The 16,026-nt window shown below is 40.1% G+C and overlaps 1 protein-coding gene across 2 annotated transcripts in view; it reads left to right on the top strand.

Moving 5' to 3' along the window:
* The window catches only part of PPP1R1C (protein phosphatase 1 regulatory inhibitor subunit 1C), a 54,810-nt gene that overhangs the window by 16,223 nt on the left and 22,561 nt on the right, over window positions 1-16,026 (top strand). The window contains exons 3-4 of one of the 2 annotated variants that reach the window (XM_014056918.2): window positions 8,496-8,536; window positions 12,678-12,738. In XM_014056918.2, the coding sequence (XP_013912393.1) occupies window positions 8,496-8,536; window positions 12,678-12,738 (102 nt within the window). Of the gene's footprint in view, window positions 1-8,495; window positions 8,537-12,677; window positions 12,750-16,026 lie in introns of both variants that reach the window. The other variant, XM_014056925.2, reaches the window with a different exon arrangement.

The raw sequence follows: 16,026 nt of genomic DNA, 5'->3' as shown, positions 1-16,026 counted from the left end.
TGAGACAAAGCTTAATGAAGTTAGCAGTTGCCCCAAATGTTAAGAGTGAAGCAGCAGAATGTAGTCAGGGAGTAGATGGCTTTTGCTGAGCCCCAAAAGAAAATTTGGAAAAATGAAATATTTTTTTCCCCAAACATCCCCTGAGAAGGGATCAAAATAGAATTTTCCTAATATTTCAGGCCATTCCGAGAAACCACAAAATTAAATTTGCAGAATGGCAGCAGGTGATTTTCCTTGTTTTTCCTGAAATCTATTTTTCCGTTGTCCAGAAGGCTTTCTCTGCTGCACCAAAGTAGATGAAGAACAGATGTCAAAGAATCATTGCAACACTCTGTGCAGAAGATGGATGACTAAGCGTTGTCACTTTTGAACAACTTGGCTTTCAATAGGAAAATCTTTAAAAAATGAATCGAGACAAAATGCCAGCAACAAGACCGCAATATTTTTCCCCAAAAAATGTTCAAGGCAAATTAATGAGTTGTGGGTGCATCATACAATCTGCAGATGGGAAGATTCAGATCACTGAAGCTGCTTGTAGGAAACAGCGGGAACTCAAAATCCAACCAAGGCAGAAAACAGCAGGAAGCTCTGGCTACAGAGATGCTCATCTGGGAAGTAAACTCTTTTCTGGGATGGATTCAGGTCAGCCACAACGATGGAGAATATTTCTGGGTTGTGCTATGAAGTTGGATGATAACTTGTGCCCTAAAATCATGCCCCCCACCCACTGATTTAAAGTGTAATTTAGCTTTGTTGGAAATGACTTCCCTAACCAGGTGTTCTCCAGATGTGTGGGTCTACCACTGTTGTTAGCAGTGGTAGACCCACACTGCTAGCAATGCTAGACCCAACTGCTAGCAATGCTAGCAGTTCAACACCTCCAGAGGGTCAGGCTCTGGGCCAATTAAGAATTGGGCTGAAGCTTTCCCCAAACTCCACATAGCAGGATTAGGAAACAATCTTGCTGGAAACCAGAGATGTTTCTACAAGGTTTAACCTCAACAAAGTACAGTAAAGAAATATTATACCTAATTTTACATATTATTACAGCGGCCAGAATATCACACACACAAAAATGGAAAAATAAAACAGTACCTCAATGAAGACAAGGTAATAAGGAAGATCATAGTATGCATGGAGATGGATAAATTGACAAAGGAAATTCAAGGAAAGGAGGAATCAGAATACTATTTAGTTTGGGAAAAATGGTACAAATGGTTAGATGACAGAAATAAGAAATCAGGAAATGTAAAATGTATAGTAGGAGAATTAGAATACAGCGATAAGATTGGGGATAGGAAAATAATTTAAGACACACAAACGTAAGAAAAATATATACAATATAATAAAGGTAATATTATAGTCTGATACAAATGGCTAAACACAAACAACTAAGCAAACGAGTAAGAAACAAGATGATCACAAATGCAAAATTAAAATGTATAGGAGGGGAAATAATAACTGCAAAGATGCACTGATAGATATCGTGGCACGACAAAACCGTGCTCGTCAAAATAGTGGTGATAAAACCGTGTCACTAAAGCCGCAACGTCATCACCGCCGCGACAACAGCGCGGCGGCAGAAGGGCGCTTTAAAACAGCGCGGCGGCAGAAAGCCGATTTAAATGAAGGTAAGGGTTAGGATTAGGTTTAGGGGTTTGCTTTAGGGTTAGGTTTAGGGTTAGTTTAGGGTTAGGTTTAGGTTTAGGGTTAGGTTTAGGTTTAGGGTTAGGGTTAGGGTTAGGGTTAGGGTTAGGGTTAGGGTTAGGGTTAGGGTTAGGGTTAGGGTTAGGGTTAGGTTTAGGGTTAGGTTTGGGTTTAGGTTTAGGGTTAGGTTTAGGGTTAGGGTTAGGGTTAGGGTTAGGGTTAGGGTGCTGAGTGGTTCAGAAGGCGCGGATTTGCCCTCCGCGATTATGTCATTGCGGTAGGGTCGCGTTTTTCCTTAGTGCTTCGAACGGCGTGGATTTGCCCTCTGCACTTATGTTGGCGCGGATAAGGGCTTTGCGCTTTTGTGCTGGAACCGATAGATATCTGCTGTGAGAAGGAATGCTCAGTTCCGGTGCTGTTTGTAAGCTACCTGTTCGTTTTTGTTGATGCGTTTAAATGTTTAAAATAAAATAAAAAATTTAAAAAAGGAAACAATCTTGATTGCAGCTGAGAATGAAGTTGCCTAAATCAGTTTAATGCCTTTTTATAGTTAAGGCTGCAACCCACATTTTATGCTCCTCAGCTGAAAATAAGTGGCTTTTCTCCTTCACTTTCAGGGGAGATTCCGGTCTGAAACACTTAATGGAAACCCTGTTTTATGTTAGGGCCATGTGGCTCTTGGCAATTGGCATTTGTGTCTAGAAAACTCTAGCTCTCAAAAGAGAATACAAATACCACTGGATCAGGCGGCTCCAACTTTGGCAACTTTAAGACTTGAGGACTTCAACTCCTAGAATTCCCCAGCATGAGGTTGAGAAACACTGCTTTCTTTGAGTGCATTTGTAACAGGCTGCTCAATTTTCAGTGAATTTTCGAGGAAGATTTAGGGAGGGGAAGATGTCTCCTGTAACAACATTATTTTCAACCACACAAACTTCCTTTGGCACAGGCATCTGGAACCTAGCAGAACTAACACCAGCTGCTTTCAATATTGTGCATAATTGTTAATCATAAACTCTTCTGACAAAGCCATATATCAGCAAAAACAGTCTTCACGGACTACTGATTTTACATGTTCTTTTGTTTCTCTCTCTCCATGATAGCAATACAATGGGGCAAAATGCTCTTTATATTAATTTAATTAGAAAATTGGTGGCTGGAGATTTTAGCAGCTACTAAGAGCAAAAACAGAGAGATGAGAGAGAGACCAATCATTTTTTAAAGGAGAAAAAATAAGTCACACTCTGAAATTAATTTGAACTTTATAAAATTTCTTTTCCAGTCTAATTTGTTGAAGAAAACAATCAATGAAGAAAACACAGTAACAATTGTGACTCAATTTTAGACAGTAAAGGGCACAGAAATATGCAAATAAAAATTATATTCCAATTATAAATATGCAGACCACCAACAACTTCAACAACAAAATTGTTGTTGCTAATGCAATCATTAGCAAGTCAATTATTTGATTTTTTTTAAAACAAGGGGATTCTCATTGTTCTCGGTTTGGGACAGCTGTGTTGGCTGGGGATGATAACCTTATTTTTTAAACATTTCTGAAAGATCTCTCAGGCTGTTCCTGACTTCACAACCTCCATCAGAAAGGCAGTTAAAATGGACAGATGGCTTTTCCTTTCCAAGATCCATATGAACACATTCTACCATTGTAAAAACTCAAGAAGGACCTTATTCTATTCCTTTTTCTTTCATTTTTGTATAAATGAACATTATTTTTCTCAAAGAATGACCCTTGTTTTGCATGTAAGGGAAATATATGTGTAATAAAATGTTGTTGTTTAGTTGCTAAGTTGGGCCCGTCAGTGGTGGGATTCAAATAATTTAACAACTGGTCATGTGACTGGGTGGGCACGACCAATTCAACATCACTCATGTTGATGGGCGCTTCACCTTAGCTGTTGCAATGTAAAAAGGGTTAACCAGAGAGGCAGTTTCTGTAAGCAGGGCAATAAAGATTAGGCTAGAAACAACACCAGAATGTTTCCTTCCTGCCTTCCTTTCAGAATTAACACTGTAATGTGGAAACAAACAAAATAAGATTTCTTCCAACAACCGGTTCTCTGGGCTGCTTAGAAAGTTAACAACCGGTTCTCCCGAATAGGTGCGGACTGACTGAATCCCACCACTGTGGCCAGTTCTTCACAATCTCATGAACCACAGCACGCCAGGCTCCCCTATCTTCCACTATTTCCACTAGTTGCCTAAATTCATGTTCATTGTGCTGATGACACTATCTAACCATCTCATCCTCTGCCCTTCCCCTCCTCCTTTCTCCTTCAATCTTTCTCAACATTAGGGTCCTTTCCAATGAGTCCTCTCTTCTCATTAAATGGCCAAAGTATTGGGGATTTAGCTTCAGTATCTGTTCTTCCAAAGAGCAATCAGGATTGATTGCCTTGTGTCATGATAGAAGAGTTCAGATTTGTTGTATGTAGTATGTGATTGAATGTGTGTGCATGTTCAAATTTAATTTAATGTAATTATATTTTTCTGAACCAGGCATCACAGTTTGGTGGACCAGAAAAGTTTGAGGTTTTTGCTAAACATGCAACATTTTTTTCAATTTTTTAAATAAAGATATGCAATGGAAGTAATAGCATCATATATTATTTCATCTTCAGTTTCTAACTGAGTATCTTTATAAATCAGTTTGGTGTTAGGCTGCTCCCATCTAATGGATAGTTGGGATTTAGGTATTCCACAGTGCAAAGAGAGACCTCCTAAGAGAGAACTCTAAGATATCTTATAGGTGAAGCATTTAAGCAATACTCAGGGAACTAAGGAGAAACAGAACAGAACAGAACAGAATAGAATAGAATAGAATAGAATAGATTTCTTTATTGCCCAAGTGTGATTGGACACACAAGGAATTTGTCTTTGGTGCATATATTCTGAGTGTGCGCAAAGAAAACTAAAATAAAATACATTCATCAAGAATCATAAGATACAACACTTATTGATAGTCCTAGGTTATTAATAAGCAATCAAATTATACTAGGAAACAAATAAAATATAAATTTTAAAGATAGAAGCAACATGGTTATAGTCATAAGTGGAAAGAGATAGGTACTAGGAAAGAGATAGGTACTAGGAAGGAAGAGAAGAATAATCGTAATTAGTAGATAATTTGACAGTGTTGTGGGAATTAGTTGTTTAACAGAGTGATGGTATTCTGGAAAAAACTGTTCTTGTGTCTAGTTGTTCTGGTGTGCAGTGCCCTATAATGTATTTTGAGGGGAGAAGTTGAAACAATTGATGTCCAGGATGTGTGGGATCTATTACCTCACCAAAATGTGTGGGATCTATTACCTCACCAAAATGGTGGATGGCACACATGATCAATTTATGGCAGGATAAGACCTAATATTTCACCATTGCTGTAGTTTCCTCAGCACATGCCCTCAGAAAGCAATACTGATCAGCAAAGGCTAGAAGTGGATAAAGGGCATGGAAGGATCTGTGTTTTTGTGCCCTCCAAGGATTTTAAAAATAATAATCTCAATCAAACTCTACCTACTTCTTTTAGTCTTCTCTTCCTAATTCACCTGATTGTTTTTTGCTGTACCTCTGTGAATACTACTATCCAAATATTTGTGCTTCATAATAAATCACAGCATGCCTTTCTGTACATTCTTTGCATAGAATTGGCTTAAAATAATTTCACACATTTTTAATTCTGAGATTCCAAGCTTTCTTAATTCTAGCGACCTTGTTTTAGGTAGAAAAAATAATTTCCTTTCTCTTGGTGAGAAATGACTAAGAATCAGAAACTCTTCCTAATGTAATGCAGTTCTATCTTCTGCCAGAAGATTTTACTACTACTACATTTACTGTACATTTACTACTACTACATTTACTACTACATTTACTGTAGTCGTCTTCTTACAGTGACAGTATTCTTTGCTGAAAACTGGATTAGATTTTATTAGATGTTGCGCATGAGAAAAATATTTTTCGGCTTTCCTTGCAATTGCTAGATTTAATTTGTCAAAGGATGTAATTTTAAGTCCTGGTTTGCTTTCACAGAAATTAACATCCCAAACTGAAGGTAGAAAGGATGGAATGCCAGTGGCAATTTTGGACACAGTTCATTCCATGAAAGAGAAGTTATGGTTCTCACATCTCAAGAAGAACTTAAAATCTCCACATTCATTCTTCTCTCCCTCCACTTTGCTGGCTTTGCTAAATTTAATTAGCCAGGGGCTGATTTATTAATCTTCAAAGCAGAACAACTTCTATTTGTCATTTTATAATTGACATAATTTCTTTATCTTTACAAGCCTTTGCAGGAGATAATAGCCATTAAGTGATGTTATTCCCAGCTGCCTTCACCACGAAAACTGAAACAACAGAGATCCATATCAGGAACATAAATACTTACCCACTTGTCCATTTACATTTCTGTTTAACTGTGTTTTTTCCTCCCTTTTTTAAATGAGTCAAGTTATTCTTTAAACTCTTTTAAATATAAACTGGACGAGGTTTTTCAGAAAACGTCTCTCTCTCTCTCTCTCTCTCTCTCTCTCTCTCTCTCTCTCTCTCTCTCTCTCTCTCTCTCTCTCTCTCTCTCTCATGCCACCAGCTGATTGCCACCCTGACAAAATGCTTGGTGAAGAATGTTGCATTGAACCCATGATAAAACTGTTGCAACCTATTAGCTGCTTTGAAGAGAAAATACTTTTGAAGCTGCTTTTCAGATGGCTTGATGACAAGTTGAAAATAGAGGCAGGGGTCATGGCATAAAAAAGATCTTGCCAAAGGATATCCATGCTGTGGCTAGATGCAAAGATGGGAAGGCTCTCCATCTCGGTTCACAGATAATTCAACAGGTTCAATGGTGGCCAAAGTTGAAAGTTGGCATATGTGTTATTCATCAAGGTTAGACAGCCTCTGTGTGTTTTGGCAGTCACAACCAACATAAGATGCCTTTTCCTTCTAACCAGAATCGATCCCTGACATTTTTCAACTCAAGTTTCTTTTACAAATATCTTTTTGACAACCAATTTGATCCAATGATTAAAGGCACCAGAGTAGAAACCAAGAGACCCTGAATTCTAGTCCTTACTTTAGGCAATGAGCCGGCTGGGTGACCTTGGGCCAGTCACCCTAGGAAGGAGACGTTGGCAAATCAATTCTGAAAATACCATCAGGAATATAGTCACCAGGAGTCAACACTGACTCAAAGGCACCAAAACAAAGCAATTTAACCAAACAACAGTTTATGCATTAAGGCAGTGTTTCTCAACCTTGGCTACTTGAAGTCCAGACATCTTCAAGTGGCCAAGGCTGAGAAACACTGCATTAAGGGTTTGGTAATACATAAACTGCCAGTGACAACAAAAGATGAATGAATGAGGAGGTAGGACAATTCCACCTGCAAATCAGAGATGGTATTCAGCCAGTTCTGACTGGTTCTGGCGAACCGGTAGCAGAAATTTTGAGTCGTTCGGAGAACTAGCAAATATCACCTCTAGCAGTGTAAAATGGGACAAAACTCACTCAACAAATTTCTCACTTAACAACATAAACGTTGAGCTCAATTGTGGTCATAAGTTGAGGACTACTTATATTTCACTTTAAATGACTTGCTAGTTTTCTCCCATTTTTTTAAAAAAAAGATAGCAAAAGCAGTTCAGTTTCACAGGTAATAATAATTAATCTCATACTCATCTCTTATGCAAACATTAGCATAAACTGGAACATCTGTTTGAAATCTTTATTCACACTCCAAAAATGGAAGCTTATTTCCATGAACCGTAAGGAATTATTTCTGTGCCTTGAGGAAAAACACACCATTTGTTTGTTTGCCTGTTTGTTTTGAAAAATAAAACATCATGAGGTTTTTGGCGGTGAAAGGTGTTTGACACACTGAAGAAACATGTAAATAAAATGAAAATGAAAATTCTGAATTCTGAACCACTTTACAGCTTCTCACTGTAAAAAGACGCCTTGTGGAAAAACAGTTAAACAGAGTCAAATGCCTGAAGAGACACAGGAAATGTCTCATAAGTCAAATGACGAATTAAAGAATGAGATCTTGCTAAAAACAGACATCGGCTTATGGAATTAATGGAATCAAAATGGGATTGGAAGTCAAGATAGATTTTTAAGTTATACCTACTTGAGTTGAATGGCTTCTATTCCTTAAATGGGTACAGAATATGAATTTTAGACCGAGACTTTGTGTGTGTGCGTGAGAGAGAGAGAATTGTATTGTGTTGATCTCTGTTCAGCTTTTCCACAGTGAAATGAAACTTTTCATGGATTCTTGCAACGCTCTTACATGATAGATAGTCTAGCAGTGTTTTTACCAATTGAAGGATGCTTTTCTTAATAATAAAAGAAGAAAGGAAAAAGAAAAAAAATTACTTATATCCCCAGGCACAATGTTTAATCAAAGCATTATGAACTCCAATTTACATTGGAGTTCATAATCAGAATTGGGGTTCATAATGAGAATATAAATGGCTGCAAAATTTTACCTCAGAACTCAATCTTTTTCCCCTTTGTATCGAACCCTGACAATAATTGTATGCTCCACCCCATCAGGAGTATTACAGTGTAATAAGGAAGCCAATTTAATGTAACCTGACAACATAATATTTTCTCAGAAAAAGCACAGGGACTGCTGCCAAGAAAGCATGAATGGAACAGTACATCACAGGTGCCTAGATTGGACATTCAGCTGCATTCTTTGAATTGTTCTTCTGCACCTATTTTCCTGAAAGTAAAATTTATTGGATTCACCAGAGACCAACTTTAGAGTAGATTTATGGTGTCTTAATGTTATTATATAATTCTTCTTCTAATTGTGCTTTTGTATTCTGCAGAAATAGATGAGAAGAGAATGAACAACAACTCCCAAGATGAAGTAAGTTAATTGCAATTTAAAAATAAATAAATTACTGTTGCATTGTCTGACAACCATTCCGAAATGTCTTATTTCTTTCCTTCTTGTACCGCAGCAGAGATATTAATTCTTAAATGGTCTGTTGGGATATACAGGGGGTAGAAGACACAGTCAGCTCGATGACATTTATTAAATCACTTATTTATTATTAATAAATGTCATTTATTAAATAAAGTCAGCCTTCTGATCCTACAATATTTTCTTAATAATGTTGCCCTCTATGGTCTTTGCATGACTGATTCAGCTTTGGCTTAATTTGATCAATTTATTAGAGGCGGGAGAGAATGCCAGAAAAATCTGCTCCATCTTTGTTCCTACAGACCCAGATATTTGAACTGAGATCAGAGGCATAGGCTCATTCTGACACCTATCCTAGGGTTACCACATTTGAGATGCAAAAATGTAGACAGCCACTAGATAGCAGCAAAGATTTGGATTTTTCTGCATCTCTTTGTTGACACCCAATGATTATCTGTAAACATGACTTCAAAATTAATTTGAAATTATGAAACTTTTTTCAGGAAAAAAAAAAGATCTTAAATCAGTTAGATATGAAAAACATTTTCTAATCCCTGAAAGGATGTATCCTTCCAACAATTACTAAAAAATAAATAAATCATTGCCATCATTTTTGGGCATTGTCTATCTATGGCCTCTTCCACATGTTTTCAACCCATACAGTCCTGAGCTTTTCTTTTGCGAATTAGGCCCACAATATAAATAAAAATAAAAAAGATTTAGTACAAATGATATACATTTGCTGAAAATTAAATCATAAATTATTATTGCTGTTATTCTGTAAAAAGATGGAGGCTGTAAAATAGTTACTGTGGCCTGTTCAATTTTCTAGCCATTTTGCTCGCTTTCCAGGATATTTCATTCTATTCCTCTATCTTCTCCCTCCTCCATCATCGGTACTATATGTGCAATCCTCATTGGACAGTTTGGATTACATCCATCCCTGTTTAATGTACTTCTTAACTAACAAATCTTCCGCCAAGTTGATTGACATCTTCCATTTGTGTATCATTAATGCTGTTTTAATTATACAAGGATTTGTGCTTGCCTCTGAATTTTGAAAATTAAAAAAAATATAGAAACTAGAACTATGATGGTGAAACTATGGCACGTGTGCCAGAGTTGGCACACAGAGCCCTCTCTGTGGGCACATGCGCCATCGCCAGCTGGTCTCCTGGTTTTGGATGAGCACCAGCCAGCTGGTCTTCATGCGCACCGGAGCATTGGAAACCCAAAGACCAGCTGCCTAATGCTCATGCCGACCAGCTGGTTAGCAGGTTTCTGGTACTCCAGCGCATGCACGCATGTGCACACATTCCAGTTTCGGCACTTGATGCAGAAAAGATTCGCCACCACTGAAATAAAGGAAAGAAAAATAATTATCCAGACAATATAATGCCAGTTAAGAAATGGGTTTCTCCCATCTTTCTGTCCTCTATACAGTATGTTCCAGCCAATTTAATTTTTTACTGTGTTACTTTTAATAGCAAGAAACTTTATCGATTCTTTTTTTTTTCAAATTTAGGTACAAACATTTAAAAGCAATAAATCATGACAATCAACCTCCTTTGGAAAATGAATATGGTTAGCACTCTCTGAATGCATCCAATAATTTATTCATACAAAGCATCTTTCCATCCATTAACATAAAATATTATGAGCCATTTTGCATTTCACAGAGCAGCTTATAGAGCTGCTGAATCTTCCTTGATTCGAAGGGATACGTTTAAAATATACACAGCAAATTGGGGCATGGCGTTTTAAGTTGAGATTCTTTAAAGAAGCAATATGCGGATTGATTATTTCACCTTGCTGAAATGCCATTAGCTGAACCCAGCAGTATTTCTTTATTTGTTAGTTGTGTAACTCTGGGCAGCTTTAAAAATCTGATGCTAACTTCCAGATTTGGGGAACAAAGTCAAAAAAAGGAGCAATACAACCAGGTGGTAGACACCTTTGGAGGAGGGCTCTATTAATATGTGGTGGCATCTGATGAAATGTGAATTGTAGCTCATGAAACTGATTCCTTTTAATAAAAATTGTTAGTTGGAAAACATGCCACCAGTTTCCATCTGATTTTATTTTTTTACAATCTGATTGGGTAGCCCTGCAAATGGAGAGGGGAATAAAGAAGTTGGCCTTCCCCTAAAATATTAATATCGATTTTTTAAAATTTTCTCAAAGACAAATAAGGAATGGATTATGTTGCTTCAAGCTGCAAGACAGAAAATATTGCAGTGCAATATAAGAAGATGCTTCAAAGACAAAACAAAGAGGCTTCCCCAGTGTAATGATATAGGACAGTGATGGCCAATCTTGTTGGCACTGAGTGCCGAAAAGGGAGCGCGCGCAAATGGCACTGAATGTTGAAAAGGGAGTACTTCACGTGCATGTGTCTAGGCCACGACCAGGAAGAGGAGCTGCCCAGGGGGCATGCGCTTACTGGTAAGCAAGTCTTGCAGTCTTGCGCATGCACATGCTCCGATCAGCTAGCCAGCACGCATGCTCAATGGAAGACCAGCTCTTCCCTTTCCAGAACTGCTGAACACACAAAGGCCAGCTGATCGTTGCGTGCGCATGCACGCCAGAAACCCGGAAGAGGAATGGGCAATGGCGTGTGTGCCAGGCGACATGGATCCGCGTGCCACTTCAGGCATGCGTGCCATAGGTTCACCCTCACGGGTATAGGAGAAAGACCTTCAGAGAAGAGGCTAAAGAAATGCAAAAGAATGGTAAGAGACAATAGCCCACTGCTGCATAATGGGTGGGAAATGAGGCTCATGTGAGGGACCTTCCCTAGCTTCTCAGACTGCAAAAGAGATGGCAGAACATTTGCACTTTCAGACTTTCAAGATTTGGTTACTATAGTCTTACAATAAAGTAGGATTAGATCATTTGGAGATGTTTCCTCTTACAATCTGCCTGGGAAGGCTAACAAGTTTAAAAATGCCATCTCCTTCACAGGCTGAGAAGTTAAGGAAGGTCCAGAGATGGGTTCCTACCAGTTTGCACCTATTCAGTAGAACCGGTTCGTCAAATCTACCGAACCGGTTAGAAGAGGTTCCACCTACAGAAGAGGTTCCAAATTTTTTTGAAACCCACCACTGCTACACACGCAGAGAGAGAGAGAGAGAGAGAGAGAGAGAGAGAGAGAGAGAGAGAGAGACAGAGACAGAGACAGAGACAGAGACAGAGACAGAGACAGAGACAGAGACAGAGACAGAGACAGAGACAGACAGACAGACAGACTGACACAGAGAGAGAGAAAGAGAAAGAAAGGAAGAAATAAATAAATAAATAAAAAGAAAGAAAAAGAGTGAGAGAGAGATGAAAGAAAAAAAGAAAAAAGGGACAGAGAGACAAAAGGAAGGAAAGAAAGAGAGAGAGAGAGAAAGAAAGAAAGAAAGAAAACACATGGCCAGCAAGCCACTCCCACCAGGTCACATGGCCGGCAAGCCACTCCCACAAAGGAGGCCACACCCACAGAGTAGGTTCCAAAAAATTTTGAAACCCACCACTGGGAAGGTCCCTCATGAGCTTCTTCTTCCACCCATTATAAAGCTTTGGGCTGTGTTCTCTTTTATCTGATCATTCCCTAGGCGGCAATTCTTTTATCTACCCCTCAAGGTCTTTCTCTTATACCATTACACTCAGTGTGGGCCTGCGTTGAGAAAAGAGTCTATAGAACCGTGATGGTGAACCTATGGTAGGCGGGCCACAGGTGGCACGCAGAGCCCTCTCCACGGGCACATGAGCCGCCGTCCCAACTCAGCTCTACCATGCATGCGCGTGTGCCTCTCTGCCAACCAGCAAGTTTTCTGGTTTCTGCCGCACATGGATGAAGGTCACACGCACATACATGGGGGCAGGGGGCCAGGGGTTGTGCATGCATGCATGGGGGTGGGGCGCAGTGGGGTTGCGCGCGCATTGCATTATGGATGTGCACATTCGTGCGTGCTTTGGGCACTTGGTGCAGAAAAGGTTAGCCATCACTGCTATAGAAGCTCCCTCCCTGTAATCTGGCATGTGATACCTTTATCTTTAGCTCTTGATTGCACTAAAAGGTCATTCTTTTCATTGACAGTCACAGAACGTCTCCCCTAAACAGAGGAAGCAGAGTGTCTACACTGCGCCTGCCATGAAAGGTACTGTTCAGGTACTGTTTCTTCTTATGCAAACACCTCTTGGGTGTGGATGTCACCATCTCTCTCGGTCATTGCTGGAGTACTTAATGATCCCATTAAGGTCAAAAGAGGCCTCTGTCTGTGATGATGTTCTTTGAAGAGGGATGGGAAGGAAGCCTATGGAGATTCTCAATTATCCATGTTTGTTCCAAAGGTGTTTTTCAAAACACAACTGGGCTTTCTTGGTTCCCCCCATCTTCTTGTAAACATTCCACTTCTCATCCAAGACGCTTCTTTAGTTCCGGCTGAATGGTGGGAAACGGAAGGATTCATATTTATATTGCTTAATGGCCTTGTTGGGGCCACCTGGGGGTTTATCTGTAGTCTCAGCTGGTCTTCACTGGTTTAAAAGAGGCGTCAAAGGGGTCATCTCTATTAGAATTGACTAGTCCTCTCCAGAGGTGGTATTCTGCTGGTTCTGACCAGTTCGCCTGAACCGGTAGCAGAAATCGCGGTCCACCCCTCCCAGCTCTACAGCATCCCATTTAGCCCCCCCCATTTTTAGGCAAAGCACATGCACGGAAGGCAGAGTGCATGCACGCACTCACATTTGTGAACCAGTAGGGAAGGTAAGTGGATACCACTCCTGGTCCTCTCTCAACAGAGGGGGAGGGATATGATGCTACCTATCACCTGTCTACAACACTGTCCTTTCAGCAGTCCCAAGAAGATCCCATGCCAGTAGTGGGTTGCTAACCGGTTTACTACTGGTTCGCTTATGCTCCCATGCGCGCTTGTACACACAACACTTCTGTACATGCACATGCGCAGAAGTATCCAGGTGGGTGGGCGTAGCCTCCTGCTGCCACCACTGCTGGTTCGGCTGAACCGGACCGAACCAGGAGCAACCCACCTCTGTTCCATGCCTACTTGCACTCCGATTCAGGAAGCCCTGATAAACATGCAACTGACATCAAAGACTCTCAGGGAGTCAGCAACCAACCTTCAGAGTCCTAATGACCAGATGAATGCTAAGGAATATAAATCCTTCCATTCCCCACCATTCAGCCGGAAGTGAAGAGGTTTCTCGGATGAGAAGCAAAATGTTTTCAAGGGGAAAAAACCAAGAAGTCCAGTTGCCTTTTTTTGGGGGGGGAAAAGCACCTTTGGGATTGAAAGGAGGAGATTTCAGAAAGGCTGAGACTTCAAACCCAGGTCATAACCCTTTCTCTGGTACCTGTACAGGTGAAGGATGGGCTCCTCCCTCATTCATTTCCAAGCCCTGATCTTATCTCTCTATTTATTTATTCAGCTGATAGGGCTGATCACTTGCCATGCAACTCTGGGTGGCTAACAATCCATTAATAGCAACCATAAATCTGTTTTTTTTTTAAATTAAAACCACAGATCACATCCAGGATGTTATAAAAACCTTACATCACCAAAGATGGGCTCTGCAATCATCCTGGCCTGTTGCATGGGGATGGAGGTGGGAGGTGGGGAAGAGAACTAGGTCTTCCATGCCTTATAAAAGCCTAACAGAGTCAAGACATCTCACTCAGGGTGGAGTTGGGAAGTTATTCTTCCTGAATCTTATTAGGTGGAATTGTTTGATACAAGAGACTGGAGTTTTATTAGCTGGTTAGATTTCAAGGAAACACACAAAGCTTAGAAAAAATTCTAATCAAATAACGGAGAACCTTCTTCATAATGACAGATACCACTTTTTTCAAAGGCGCACAATGATACGCCTGCATAAGTCTCTTTTGATGTCTGTCATGTAACCCTAACCCTAACCCTTATTCTATCTGCCCTTAGGATTCAAATCACTCTTTAAATTAAAAAAAATATGGGTAGCTAGCATGGCTCAAGGCAAAACATTCACCTTTAGCTTTAGAGGGGATTGCTGTATGTTATTACTCCCTAATAGCCAAGGAAATTAGTGGTTCTTAACTGGGGTGAATTTCCCCAGGAAGTCTCCTTAACTATAGACTCCGATTCATTTTATTTCCAGTATAGTCAACAGAGTTGATAGAGAGCCATGATATTTATTCAGTTATGCTTTCGATTATGGAAAAAAATGCCAAGATATATTATGTCTCTAAAAAAACCCAAAGTCTACATATTCCACAAAATGAGCTTATACTGTATTGGGGTGGTAACTATAAACTGGAAATGCTAATATTTGCTTCTTTAATATTCATAAATCTCCCAAGTAAAGACATATGCACAAAATTGCAATCTAGTAAATTGCTCTGACTTAGGCTTCCCCAACAGCACAAAGCCGAGTCCTTGTCCCGATAAACCCCTGTTATTTAATTTACAGTGAATTCCTCTCCAGCAAAGTCCTGACCCACAGTCTTTCAAGATAGGTCATAATTACCAACCTTTATCAGGCTTGGAGAGTGGCCAGGCTGATATCTTTCAGACGTCGCAATACTTGGCAAGAATGCAGGAATGAACTAATTGTCTCCTGCAAACACCCCTCCCCTTTCAATCCTCTATTATTCCCTATGGGAGGGGCCATTCACTGTCACCTGTGGCTTTACTTCCAAGTCGACCCTTGTTCCTTAGCTGTTCCCTTCATCTGGCAATGTGCACACTGGGAACAGGCTCCAGCTGTTTGTCTGCCTCACTGATGTTTGACTCCGAAGGCAGCTGATAACTGTCATATGGCCCTGGTCCCATCCCTGCCTCTGATGCAGAGCCCTCATCAGAGCCTTCCCCAGATTCCAGACTGGTCCATGTTTACCCCTAACCTCCTCACTGTCCGAATCTGCTGCCAGCTCTGCTGGCCACTGGTGGGCCACAACATAAATTGAGGCCAAGATTTACCACACAGGAGTAGAAGTGGGATCTTTTAGTACTGATCCAAACATGTTTGAGATTGACCAAACATTCTTGAACACTGGAGTGCCTACTCCAATGCCAACTTCTCAACTGGCTTCTCCCATGCCAACTTCCCACTAGTCACTATGGCTAACACTAATATTGTTCATGGCAGAACAGAGAAGCTGCCTTTGGTCCTCTCTCTCCCAGCTGAGCACACTCTCTATCTGCTCTAACAATGTGCAAAGTAAGCTTTTGTATATGCCAGGGATTTTGCTAGGTTTACATCCTCTCTGGATTTCAGAAACTATCCAGAAGTTATCCTTCAATTTTTCTTTTGCGTTCCTGTGAGTTGTGTTGGTCAGAAAGAACAAGTCACTCTATAATTTTCCATTCTGGTTGGAGACAGAATGAAGCTAGATTGCTCCAAGTCTAGTCCAATGCCTTAGCATCAGAGTGGTATTCAGCAGGTTCTGATCA

This window comes from Thamnophis sirtalis, unplaced genomic scaffold, assembly GCF_051295495.1.
Source record: "Thamnophis sirtalis isolate CommonGarterSnake01/CBP01778 unplaced genomic scaffold, rThaSir2_p1.2 scaffold_1, whole genome shotgun sequence".
NCBI classification, from domain to species: domain Eukaryota; kingdom Metazoa; phylum Chordata; class Lepidosauria; order Squamata; family Natricidae; genus Thamnophis; species Thamnophis sirtalis.
This window is presented reverse-complemented; position numbering and strand designations above follow the sequence as displayed.